The sequence below is a fragment of the Pezoporus wallicus genome, unplaced genomic scaffold, assembly GCF_028554395.1.
Source record: "Pezoporus wallicus isolate ANWC-B61680 ecotype Strahan unplaced genomic scaffold, APGP_CSIRO_Pwel_v1 contig_6658, whole genome shotgun sequence".
NCBI classification, from domain to species: Eukaryota; Metazoa; Chordata; class Aves; order Psittaciformes; family Psittacidae; genus Pezoporus; species Pezoporus wallicus.
In genome coordinates this window covers 1,565,845-1,579,171 of record NW_026642312.1, presented here as the reverse complement: position 1 = coordinate 1,579,171, position 13,327 = coordinate 1,565,845, and the positions used below count along the sequence as shown (strand labels likewise).

General features: G+C 39.8%; 1 protein-coding gene across 2 annotated transcripts in view; it reads right to left on the bottom strand.

Annotated features, from left to right (window-relative positions):
• MYO10 (myosin X) overlaps positions 1-13,327 on the bottom strand; it is a 160,402-nt gene that overhangs the window by 53,350 nt on the left and 93,725 nt on the right. For both annotated transcript variants that reach the window (XM_057428891.1, XM_057428890.1), the window contains 10 exons: positions 11,953-12,082; positions 10,837-10,955; positions 9,975-10,121; positions 9,733-9,833; positions 9,449-9,515; positions 8,074-8,166; positions 7,251-7,319; positions 6,983-7,065; positions 5,463-5,571; positions 2,199-2,279 (listed from right to left, as the gene is read on the bottom strand). In XM_057428891.1, the coding sequence (XP_057284874.1) occupies positions 2,199-2,279; positions 5,463-5,571; positions 6,983-7,065; positions 7,251-7,319; positions 8,074-8,166; positions 9,449-9,515; positions 9,733-9,833; positions 9,975-10,121; positions 10,837-10,955; positions 11,953-12,082 (999 nt within the window). The remainder of the gene's footprint in view (positions 1-2,198; positions 2,280-5,462; positions 5,572-6,982; positions 7,066-7,250; positions 7,320-8,073; positions 8,167-9,448; positions 9,516-9,732; positions 9,834-9,974; positions 10,122-10,836; positions 10,956-11,952; positions 12,083-13,327) is intronic.

Below are 13,327 nucleotides of genomic sequence, written 5' to 3'. Positions count from 1 at the left end.
GGTTCAGAGCTATGCAAACTGACTCTCCTGATTTTCAGTCTAACCGAAAAGAAGCAACAAGTTGTATGACAGCATGAACCGTGAAATGTTTAACATGATGCACATCTACAGAATTGAGCTGAACTAAAGAGGAGGCAAACACCGTTCACGGGCCTGCTTCTCTACCTGCGCCATTGCAGAAGGAGCAACACCAACAATGTCATTAGACTGGCACTAAAAATCACTGTCTGCAAGACATGGTGGGGAGCAGAGAGTGCACAGCAGACAAAACTTAAAACAGTGAATCCCCAAAAATATATTTTGAGAACACTTCCCTGGGTAAGAATGCTCTCAACAAGTCCTATACATGGTTTTCCTTCTCATTTTCCCCTCAAGTCATCTACTGAATCAACTACAACAGGTAAACTGTGTGACCCTTTACTCTTGTTCTTCAAATAGGATTTTTTATTTGGTAAAGCCATTGAATCAAGTTAAATTTGTAATCAAATTAAAGCAAATGGAAAACAAGGACAACCATTTTTGTGTAAGACTTCAGTGACATTTTTCACGTACTTTGAAAGGGATTGTCTACAGGAATTTCCCAATCTGTTCCTGCATGTACTCCTGCAATTAGACGTGGTTGCCTGAGACTAAGGCTGTTTCAAGCTCCTTCTGCTTGCACAGCTGCTCATTCTTTGAGAACTTTGTTTTAATCATAGTAAAAGATATGCGCAGATACAGCAGCATATGCCAAATTTGTCAGGGATGGAGCATTCTAGTGGGAAAAGTCTGGTAGAGCAACAGGGAACATGGGAGTGGGAACACAAGTGTTTTCCTTGCCATGGAAATACTTGTGCCCAGTTTTTGCATCAGCCATGGCAAATCCTTGTGACTTTGGTACTGTGATGAGCCTAACTCAGATGCAAAAGGACAAACAAGGAGAATGTGTGAGTTACTGAAATTCCTCCTATACTTCATGGCAGCAGGTGGGCTTTATGAAGGCTCATGAGCCTTCCAGGCAGAAATGGGACCAGGAAGAAAACAAGCTTTTCAAAACTGCCTCCCTCGGAGATCAGTGCCTTTGGTACACACACAGGCTCACAGACCCCAGCTGCTGGCCAAGGCAGTGTCATCCACATGGGCTTGACTACCTGGTGGCTGCACACCTCAGAGCACCAAACACTTGAGGAGGCAGAAAGCAGGTCTTACTCGTTTCCAGGCTTTTCCCTCTTGCCAAGGTGTCCATAATCTGCATGTTATTTGACACATCACAAGCAACAGTACAAAAGCAGAGTTAACAGTTAGCAACTGAAAACATGTAAAGTTGAGGATGAACTGCCCAGATAACACAAAAACTTGCAATGAAGTCTGACAGACTTGATGTGTTAGTGTTCTGATTAACCAGACATCCCAGAAAGACGTAACATGTAAAACTGGATTTAAAGCAAAGTCACCTATTTCTAAGTGGCCTTGTGAAAACCATAAACCAGATTCATTAGCACCTCTGCCTGTGGCATTTTTGACATAAGCAGCCCTGAATAACGGTCTATAAAGCCAAACCCAGACGCACAAAACCACAGAATATCAAGACTGGGCTAACAATATCAACTTCAGTGATTACTATACCATTACCACTTAGTTTATAGAAAACCTTCCAACATACGTAAGTGTTGACATTGCCTTTCATTATCCATGACTCAAAAGACAATGATACAGTAAGCCTTAGTTTCCATGTCTGTTTTAAAAACATAATTCCGTAATAGGACAGAACAGCCAGCATAAAGACATCTAGAACTGTACATTAATTGAAAGACAGAGTCTGATGACAGAGAGTTGGTCATTCACATCAGTTTTATTACATGCACCACCATTCACTGCCTCTAGTGATTTAAAACAAACTTTGTAATTTTGACATTTTCTTCCTAAGAAGACTCTCACAGAGTTGACAAATACACAGTGCAGCTTTCCTTTCATAAGTATCCTTGGAACCAGTAACTTATCAGAGTTGCAAGCAATGACTATTAAAAAGGTGCCCAAAGACATGGGTCATGTGCAAGAAAAATCAAAAGCCTTTCCCAATGCCTTCACCTTTCAGAGCCTTTTACAAAGTCAGTGAAGAATGATACCCTCTCCTTCACACAGTGATAAATAATCAGATAGACAGTGAAAGATTAGACCTGAGACGTATCAAAAAAGAGGGGCGCAATTTTAAATCTTACCTTCTGCATGTTGGGTTTGATGCACCGAACAAAGAAAGGATTTGAAGAACTCAGCGTTGCCATTAAAGAATGAAGAGATTCCTAAAACACGGGTAGAAAGAAGACAGCACTTCACAAACTGGCTTTTTTACACAAGCAACGTACCCCAGCAAAGGCTACGGCGGCTTAGCATTGCAGACAACATCTAACTGCAACACCTAGTGGCGTACACCAGAAACTACTGTACCGTGTAAGTTCTTGCTTGTGAACACACAGAATCAACACAAGCATTCTTTTTTTTTTTCCACTGCCCTTCTGATCAAAACTGTCATCACTATTCTACAATGAATAAGTTTTAAAGATTGATATGAAGAAAACTGTTCATAAGGAAACACCAAATTAGAAAGCTGCTGTTTCAGGGATCTTCTGAATGACTGCTTAAACTTGTGATCCACATTCCTAAACTGCTAAACTCAAGCAAGTCAAAAGGAAAGGTAAGAGGTCTAAGATAAAACTGAAATACCCACAAAATCAAATTTTGTCTTTTCATTTCAACCACCCTGTACCCACTCACTTTCCATTGCCCTCAGCAGCATTTTGTGCACAGGGAGTTCTCTCCTGTGTGGTCTCAATCTTTCCTGGTAAAAGGACACTGATAGTAAACATAAATCAACAAGAAGATAGAAAAAATATTACAAATTTCTGGAAAAAAAGAGTTACTTTAGAATATAGAAGACATTGTTTTACCAACACTAGATTTGAAAATGCTACCCTCTTGAAACTAACTAAAACTGAGTAAAGCATAAAGCAGTAAAGAAAACATATCTTACTGAAGGACAATGCTAACAGCATTAAGCACACCATTTCACAGTTATTTCATGGGATAGTTAATTGCATTTAACAATAAAAGAAGGACTATAAGGTTCAGCTAGAAAAAAAAACAACGTATTAGAAAACATTCCTAGTTTTAGAACTCTGAATGACCCAATACGTATTAGACTATCAGTTGTCTGAACCTCAGCCTGGAGATAAAAAATCACAAAAATCCCTCAGTCCTTTTATGATTATTACTTTAATTACACATCCACCCCTTTCCTGCCTGAGCCATGATTCCATATCTTATTCCAACTTGCCTCATTCTGTATCATTAAGTATGATAAACCATTTTAAACTGAAGTCTTGCATTTACTTTGCAGAGATACAAATGACTGTAGAAGAGCAGAGCCCAGGCTCTGAAGAGCCCAGAAAGCTAACAATGACAATGTTTTACTTCTCAAAGGTGGCCCTTTGTGCCAGGCAGTGGAAAGAATATAGAGCAGGCTGCCAAGGAGACAGAAAATTCACTTGTAAGAAGAGCAACACTGTGCGTCCTACCATATGTTTTGGAGCCAAACTGCCAATGGCAGTCTGTTACAACAAATTCTTGCTTTAATCTGCAAACCAAGGGCTTTCTTGATGATTAAACATGAAGTGATAAAGGCAACGGCAGAGTTTTGGCTGTGCACAGAGCAAACGGAGCAAATGGTGAAGTGACTGAGAACGTAAATGATAGTTCTTGGTTTGTTTGCCTTTGCCAGTTTACAGACCAAAAGTAAGTGGCAGCAAACATTAAACAGCCAGAAGAAAGACAAATATTTTTATGTAAAGACAGGTATTTACAGCCTCAAAAAGTAAAGGCTTCATTTCTATTAAACCTGTGTGAACATTACATCATCTATGGACAACTAAGCCAATTCTCTCAAGCCAGGCTACTACTTAGGGAGACTGGAAAAAATTATCAGTCTAAGCAAAAACGATTTAACCTATTTTCACATTCATCTGTGGTACAGACAGACGTTCTGCACAGCACTGCAAGCCTCTAAATCACTGTCAGGTGACAAGCTAATCTGAAGTTCGCCCTGCTTTAAGCAACAGGCTGAAACAGATGCTATCTAACCTCAGCTATTCTGTGTGCACTCCCAGGCCCACATTAGGCAAGCTGTCAAATGGAAAGAAGAGTTAACCAACCTACCATGAGAACAAAACTGTGAAGGCAAAGTTCTTATCTTCAGTTGAAATGAGATGGACTAATCCCTGGTAGACTTTAAAACATGGAAAAACCCACCCACCCGAATTCTTTGGGAATGGGATGATGACCTCTTTACAAGAGGTCAACCTCCTGTAAAGCAGCCCAGATGGCTAATGGCCAGTTACTCAGCTTCAGGTAAGAAGTTAGTTATCAAAACAACATTTTGATTTCATGTTTTATCATACTTTATATTGTCCAGGGGCCCTGATGGAGAAGAGAAGGAATGTACATTATGTTCTACCTTGCAAAGTGGGTGCAAATAAATGGTCATTTTTTATACAGTAACATCTTAAAGGTCTACTTTGCACAGGCACAAATGATTAAGTGGAAACATTACTTTCAGCATCCCAGAGAGCTAGCAAATAATATCACCTCACCACAAGAAGCAGGTATTGTCTGAGCCAAGTGATGGTAGCACAAAGCAAAGGAATATTGGTGCTTTTTAATAAAAGACACTGTGTGTGCCCAAGCATACACTCCTTGCTCTTCTGTCCAACACTTAGCAATAGTCTGCTAGGATAAAATCTGCCCTCAAGGGGTTTGAGTCTGCTTCCTTTTTTTTTTCTTCTCTTTAAGTGAATGAAGAGTGCAAATATATATTAATTCAAACCAAATGAAAGACAACTAATCCAGACTTGTACTCACGCAATTTAGAAAAGGTTTCATGCCAATCTCTCTCTTTTAAATAATTTGCAGATAAATTTTATGCTAGATTTCAATTTAGTGCCATTTTTGATGGGAGGGCCATAAAGCCTCATTAAAAGGTGTTTAATAAAAATGCTTTCCAAACTTTAAGTTAAAAAGCGAGGCAACACCTTAATGAGGTATTTATTCAGTACTTATTTTTCCTAGCATACAGGCACTGCTGTAAGACTTTGCGTGATTCTGTGATACGTTTTAGATTAGAAAGAAAAAACAGGGCAAGAGAGACCAACTTCATACATGAGCTTTAAAATAAGGACAAATAGGCAACTGGAAAGCAATAGGAACAGGAGTTCTGTGTGGATGGTGCAATGCAAAGCTTAGTGTCTGCTTGAAGACAGCTAGTTGAAGCTACCTAGTCTGCTTGAAGCTAGCCAATTAGTCAATTAATAAGTGCAATTTCACAGAATAGACAGCAATGTTTTGATGCCGAAGTTTTGCTTGTTCTAATCCGTGGCTATCTTTATTGATGTTGATCTATCACTGATTAGAGCAGAGATGACACATTAACTAACCTTGAATTGCAGACTGACAGTGGGTTTTCGGTGCTTGCTTCCACATTTAAGAGTGTCTTGATTGTTGCGACTTGAAACATGTTCAAACAGATCATAGATGAAATCGAGACTGAAATGGGAAAGAAAAACAGTATCTCTAAAACGTATCTTAACAGACTATGAGGTTTACTGCTATAGAATGCAAAGAAAGTATTGTCCCCTAGAAAGCAGCTCTTCCATCCAAAAAAGTGATTACTGATTTTGTCCATAATCTTTGCAGAATTTATGCAGGGGAGAAAAAAAAAACAAAACAAAGCAAAGCAATACAAAACAAGGAGGTACTTCTCCAGTCCCAAGACATCATTAGGGAAATGAAACTTGAAGTTCTAAAGTCCTTACTGCATTTTACTCAATCAAAATTCCAGTTGACTGTAATTGGCATTTTACCTGAACAAAGACTATAACAACACTTCCAGCTTGCTTGCAGCCATGACACAAATAACCACCCACATAAGCCTCACTCTCAGACACTAGCTGTGTATGCTGTTTTCTGCTCTATCAGCCACGAATCCTCCTCTTACCACTTCTACAGAAAAACAAACCTTTTAACTCGAGCTCCAGACAGATGTTGGTGCAAGAGTAAAACCAGGCCCAGCAGCTTCAACTCATTTATTACTTCTACCTACATACTTCAGCTGATAGATGTTATGTCAGGTATGCCATGAAACCAAAATAAATGACTTAAGAGAGGAAAATGTTTATCAACAGTTTCCCCTGCACAGAAGGGCTTAAGGGATTTACAAACAAGCAACTCATACAGCATGGCAGGATGACTGGATGGAATGCGTGGGGGCAACAGCTGAGACAGCAACACCTGGGCTCAGCTCCCTTCTCTTTTGTCACCCCTTTCTGTGTCCTGGAGTCTCAACCAGATGCCTACAAAAATGGGATGTGATACTGCTCCGGCTCACATAGTGCCACTGTAAGGATTCTGAGACCTTACACAGGAGAATAACAGGAGGCGTGCAGGTACCAGAGACATCCAAAGCTCAGACTTTCAGTGACATAAATCTTCATAGAATTCTCCCTTTGAAGCAATTACTATACGGCAATTTGCACTGTGGTAGGTCTCCAACACAGCTTTCAAGCAAATTAGGGACTGCCAGAAATACAAGCAAATTAGGCAGTATGTGAAGCAAAAAAAAAAATGCACAGACACTGACTATGAGGCACCCTGAAACCGTTAAAAATCATCATCAGCTTTCAGCATCTTTACTCACCACTGAGTAGCAACTGAGCTCTCTAGCTACCCCTGGACTGAGCACAGATGAGGTACTATATAATGTGGGGAAATCCGACTTTGTGAGAACTGATTATAGTCAGATCTGCTTACAAGTACTTCTGATATTCCTTCTGTGTTCATTTCAACTTTGTCAAGGTCTGATGCTATGCGACACCTAACACATTCAAAAACCCCGTCAGAATTTGATGATACAACACCCCATAACTTCATGTTCTAAACAAAAGTTGCAGAAACTCACCTGCTTTCACGTAACAAGTTCAGAAGATCGTCTCTGAAAGTATCTCTGTTCTTCTCCAAGATCCCCCTGACATCATACTGGACCTAGCAGGAAACAGAGCTGATTCAAACAACAAGCCAAGTAGTCAGGCACCTCTCACAGGAGTGGTACTGTAAGAAGTGCTGAGGGAACAGAGTGCTTTAGTTAATTTTGAGCAGCCTCAGGGCAAAATTAAGCTAATGAAATCTCTGTTGGGAATAATTTCAGCAAATAAATAAAAGAAAATTACCTCCCCAGCGTAGTGCTTCACTCCAAAGTTGTGAACAGCAACTCTTGGTTTTACATAAAAAGGGTTGTTCTAATTGGAGGGGAAAGAAAAGAGAAAAATATTTTTTGAGGGGAAGGGTGCATAAAGGAATGAAACAAAGGGCCACATTATCCTCCCAACCCAGACCTAAACAAACCATTGTCTTCCAGTGAACTCCCCAGGAGATTAGCGCTCCAAAAGCAAACAACCAATTTATAACAATAATAGGATTTGTTAGTCTGGGCTGCTTCAAATGCAGTAATAACAGATTAATAGTATCTAAAAAGGCATTATACTAAACCTGAACCCATCTGGCAGGACCATCTATTAAAGGCACTTTGAAATAAAAAGACACTATCTTAAACTGGCAGTTATAAAGACTGGGGGAGTACACTTGTATCCCAGAAATACGTGAAAACAATTCTAGGATCACAAATAAAGGTATCAGTAATCTGCACAGAGGGAACAGCAACCTTTCCAGAAATGACATCAAGGTGAATACTTCATTAAATCTAAGGAAAGTGAAGATGTAAGTAATTGAGTTAGTGCAGGTTGTCAGAGCTCTAAAAGTAGAATTTGGCTTATTCACCAATATGGAATCCACTAACTGGACAGTAACAAGGATACGTTCTTCCGGGTAACCTACTCAGTCTTGACAGTAAATTATATGGATTGCCATGGAAGTAGGATCACATCCAAACCAGCCTCTAAAACTGTGTATCTGTATATTTGAACCATGAATTTCTACAGAAGCAAAGAGACCGTCCATAATTTGCACAGAAAACATGAGTAAAACACCACATACTGCATGCTGGGTGTTCAACTTCTCCAGCAATGTGGCATCAGTAGCTTGAGGAAAATGGCTCTCTTCATTGATGAGTGCCAGCAGCCCCAGTTTCTAGAACAGCAAGAAAAGGCAGAAGAGAAATTAGTGCACAGATGGGCACAGATGTTGTCTCCAGTTTGAAAACAAAAAAAAAAAAACCCACACTGTCCTTGAAGTTGTTGTGTGCAAAGAGTCGCAAAACCACCGATACATGACAAAAACCCCAATCTCACAGATTGAAGGTAGGTTTTCAGTGCATACAATTGCCCCTGACTATATAACCACTCTCCAAGACCTCCAGTGATCAGGAGTCCCCTAAATCTCAGGAGTTTGTCTAAACAGCCTTTCACAATTTTTTCTTCCACAAAACTATCTACTTAGTTGTCAAATCCACACCAACTTGCAGCACCTACAGTGCTCCTGAACACAGCAAAAGATGCAGAGCTTAACTAGGCACTGCGTGAAACACAACTTCCCTTTGCTTTTGCATATGTGTCTGTAATTTCCTTTGATGTTCCCTACTTCTCATACTAGGAGAGGTGGTAAACAGAGCAAGCTACCCTGCAATTAATGTGTCCAGCAAGCTTCAGGCTCAAACAGCCCCTCAGGAAAACACAGATCTCCAGGTGCACACTTTAATAAGCCATTTCCCATCGGCCCAGAGCAGCTCCTGACACACCACACGGTCCTGACTGCAGTCACGTCCTGGCAGCTGGATCCCCTTTCCCACTGCCATCAGTTTCTGTGGCAGGTTAAACTCACACAGCCACAGACCCCACTACAAAGATAAACTCATGCAGCCCACTTGTTCTGCTGGCAGACGTGAACATGGATGAAATGATGACTTCACCTTTGTCATCCAGCCAGAGCTGTAATTTCTATGTAGTGAATTCAGAATCATCTGCCCCTCACCACCCGTGTTGCTACCAATAACTCTGAAGAAACTCCATGGTTTTTTATACATTTCTTTACTACAAATCAGGACACAAACAAAAATATGGATGAAGCCAAAACTGGCAGGCAACAAACGAATATCACCTGCATCCCATGAAAAGCCATTACGGGAGTGAGACACTGCCACTCTTTCTGCCTCCTCTTTCTATTCTTTTGAATCATCTTCAAATATTGCTTTTGTATATAAACATACACTGTTAAAATTTACACACACATATTGAGCTTACAATATAATCTATAACATTGCCACGCATGAAAATGATCTGATTAAAAGTTCGCTATTTAAACATACAAGATCCACCATTCTCTTCACTTGTTCTTTGTGCTGGCAAGTGTTTTAAAGACATACTGCCACAGATCAAAATCTAGAAATAGGTACTGGTATCAAATTCTTTATTACCTTTTCAATAAGATCCAAGCATTCTCCATTGTCTGTCCAGTCAATATCCTCCCAAATTAGTCCTTCCCTAAGGAAAGCAAGAAGGGTCTTTTTATTGAGAACTATGACAAAGTTATTTTGAAAATAGAAACAAGAGGAGCTGATGAACATTACATTACAGCAAAATCAGCTTGCTTTTAAAAAATACCCAGCTCCAGACATTTTCAAAGGAAGAAGCCGGGGACCTTGATTTCAAGTGAACACTGGTATTTCCAGAATTTTTCCAGATCTCATCTGTCTCTTACCTGCTGTATTCCAGCTGCTCCAAGGAAAAGATGTGCTTGTTGAAATACTCCTGAAGCTTTTCATTCGCATAGTTAATATTGAACTGCTCAAAACGGTTTACCTAAAGACACAAGAAATTTTCAAAAATGCATGCACTCCAAGTATTCCACATTGCAAACAAGGAAATGGTTGAAGTCATAACATGTTCAATAATCAAGTTGACAAAGATATGTAGAACAATGCACAAACTTTTGAGACCTACCTCAAAGTTTTCAAATCCAAAGATGTCCAAAATTCCAATGGACTTGAAGTCTTCCTTACTCCTGATTCTGCTGTTGATTTTCTTAATGACCCAAGCAAAACACTGAGAATAAAGTGCCATAGCCATAGAATCTCTGCTGTCTACTGCCTGCGTTAAAGAAAGAATACACAATGCAACAATCACTCCTGTAACTGAGAACTTACTAGGCTCTGCTGGTCAGCATCCTTTGCAAGCAGGTTTGCATCCATATGTACCTTCGACAGCAACTGTGTTAACAGTTACTGATCATCACAATTTTAAGACTCAACAGTGTAAGTTATAACAGCTGTACACATATGTGGCTTTATAATTACATTTAAAGGCTAAAGTATTCAAATATTCAGAAATAATAAATGTAAGGTGTGGATGAAGGAAAGAAAAGGACAGGAAGTAACATCTTAACTTACCGCTTTCTAGAGGTCAGCATAACACTATGTACACCTACTTCTAATCCTCTTTTGGTAAATAACAACATTATTTCTGTTGAAAGTTTTCAAAAACACCCCCGACACAAATGTCCATAATAAAAAATTATCAGCCTACATCATTAGGATTTGAAAAAAAAATGGTAAGCTATCAGGCTTCATGAGAATAACAAAAGCCAAGCTACAAGTGCTGTCCAGAATGACAAAAAGGGGATTTATAGAGATTTCTAAAGTCCAGTTATACTTTATCCCCCCAAAAAAACCCTACGTCATAATTTGATAGCAACTCTGATGTATGAACTAGGCTTCTGTTCCTGATAATTTCCCTGGGCTTGAACACCGAGCCATATTATTTAATAAAACCTAAAACCATGTCACAACTGAGATGCACTGATTACCTGTTGTATGCTAAGAGGTGTTAGGATTTCTTCTCCCCTGAGTATCATTGACCTCTGAGTCAACGCTTCAGTTAGCTGAGTAGAGTCCAAACCCAGTAGTTCAGCAGATCTACCCAGAGCTGGCAAAAGAAACAAATACCTGTATGTCCTTAAATGTATAAGGTTATGAAGCTTATTATTATTCTTGCTACTATCACCACCACTTAAGATGTTTCTAGGATTATGGGGATTAGAGATAAAAACACAACTAGAAACGTTAGGGTATGTTTTTGCTGCTCACGAATAGGCACAGTATCAGAAATATGCACAACTGAAGGAATTTCATAGAATCATAGAATGGTTTGAGTTGGAAAGGACCTTAAGATCATCTAGTTCCAACGCCCCTACCATAGGCAGGGACACCTCACACTAAACCGTGCCACCCAAGGCTCTGTCCAAGCTGGCCTTGAACACTGCCAGGGACGGAGCATTCACAACTTTCCGGAGCAACCCATTCCAGTGCCTCACACCCTCACAGTAAAGAACTTCCTCCTTATATCAAATCTAAACTTTCCCTGTTTAAGTTTGAATCCATTACCCATTCCCCTATCACTACAGTCCCTGATGAAGAGCTCCTCTCCGACATCCTTGTAGGCCCTCTTCAGATATTGGAAGGCTACTCTTTATTGCTGTATCTGAACAAACATTTAAAAGGCTCACCAGCCGAATCCTTAGACATACCAGCTCATATTTTCAGATTTACAACCAAAGTATTGAAAGCTCTAAGAAAAGATATCTTCAGTGGAGATATCAGTTAAAGAACATACTTGAGCACTTATCTTTTATCAACTTGAGAATATTTCTGAAGGACTTAGATTAAAATGGAATTTCACTACTATTAATGGAATAAATATGTGCCCAAGGTCTTCTCTAACTAGGACTTAGCATTCAGCAGCTGACCAATTATCATTATCTGTTAACCCTCCCCCAAAATAACATTTTAATCAATATTTACAGATGCTAAAAAGCAGTAAAACCATTTCAATGTTTGTCCTTCCTATAGTCAGATATACTAGCAACAAATATAGCCTTCACAACCTCAAGAAACATGTACATTTGGATGCATAGCCTTCTTACCTGTTTTAAAGGACACCTGTGCCCCACCAGCAGTGATGAACTCAACATTTCCTAGATGCAAAATGCCAGCCAACAGCCTCAAAACTTCTCGCACTTCCTCCTTGCTGAACTCCATCACTTCCATTGCAGTCTGGAATGACATGTGAGCTTCTTTACTAACACGAACACTGACTCCAAAACAGGGACAAGGACAAACCCATCAACTGTGCTGTCAGGTCTTAGAAAAGCAAGTCAGGACTGGCAGAGGGCTGGCAAGAGTGAATTCCTTTGCTTTCATCGCAAATTGAATACACTGTCATACATGGCAGGGACATCTCTGTACATGTTAAATATCGCTCTGGTTTTAAGAAATCTCCTTCTGATGCTGCAAGGATGCCGTTATTTGCTTTCAAATTCTTCATTAAAATTATATATTATATGCCCTACTGAGTCGTGCAACAGACACAATTTCACTAATTTCCATTAGTAACTGATAACTAAACACGCATCTTACCAGTGCAGTCTGATGTCTTACAGCAAAATTGAGCAAGAAAAAGAGATCTATATAAAACGTGTGGAATTTATGAATAACCAATATGGCAATGATCAAGGTTCAACTGCATAAATGAGAGCAGCAAATCTCAATCTAAAGAAATATTAAAACAAAATGAGGAACATACACTTTTCTCTGACACAGAAGGCATAATTGTTATGCCTCTTGAAATTATCAGATTTTCCAAATTTGTGCCTGATATGAGCCTGACTGAGTACAGATCAGTTTTATACACTTACAGTTAGACCATCATGATGTGGTCACTGCAGGTGTCATGACAGATGACACATGACACATTTTACCTTTCATAAATCATCAATTACAAATGGAAAAGCCTCAGCCTCATCCTGCTATTAAAAGCATAGAAGAGGTAATGGTTGAGGGTTTATTTTGTACAGACCTTTCACACCAGAGCTCTAAGAAAGGGGACAGCACTAGGAGTTCATCTCCACCCTCACCATGCAGTTCCTCCCTGTCTCCCATTAAAGAGTTTCACTTCAGTAACACTTCAAGGACATAAACCACACCAAAAGTAAGCAAAGGAGATGACTGCAATTGGAGGAGACAAGAGAAGATGAACTGTGGGATTTCTGCCTACCCCCTGCTCTGGGAATGCAGCCCAGCAGCTTCAGCCCCTGCTCCAAGTCTGCCTACACTATGGGCAGCACATAAGTGGCACCTGCCCAGCTGATTTCATGCTCTGCCTACCCTGGGATGATTAGCACAAATTAAATGTCACAGTAATCAACCTAAGCATGTGACTACAATATAGATTAAGTTACTCACTTTTCCAGCACCTCCTTCCAGCATACTAAACTAGGGTTTTCACACTAAAAATAACTG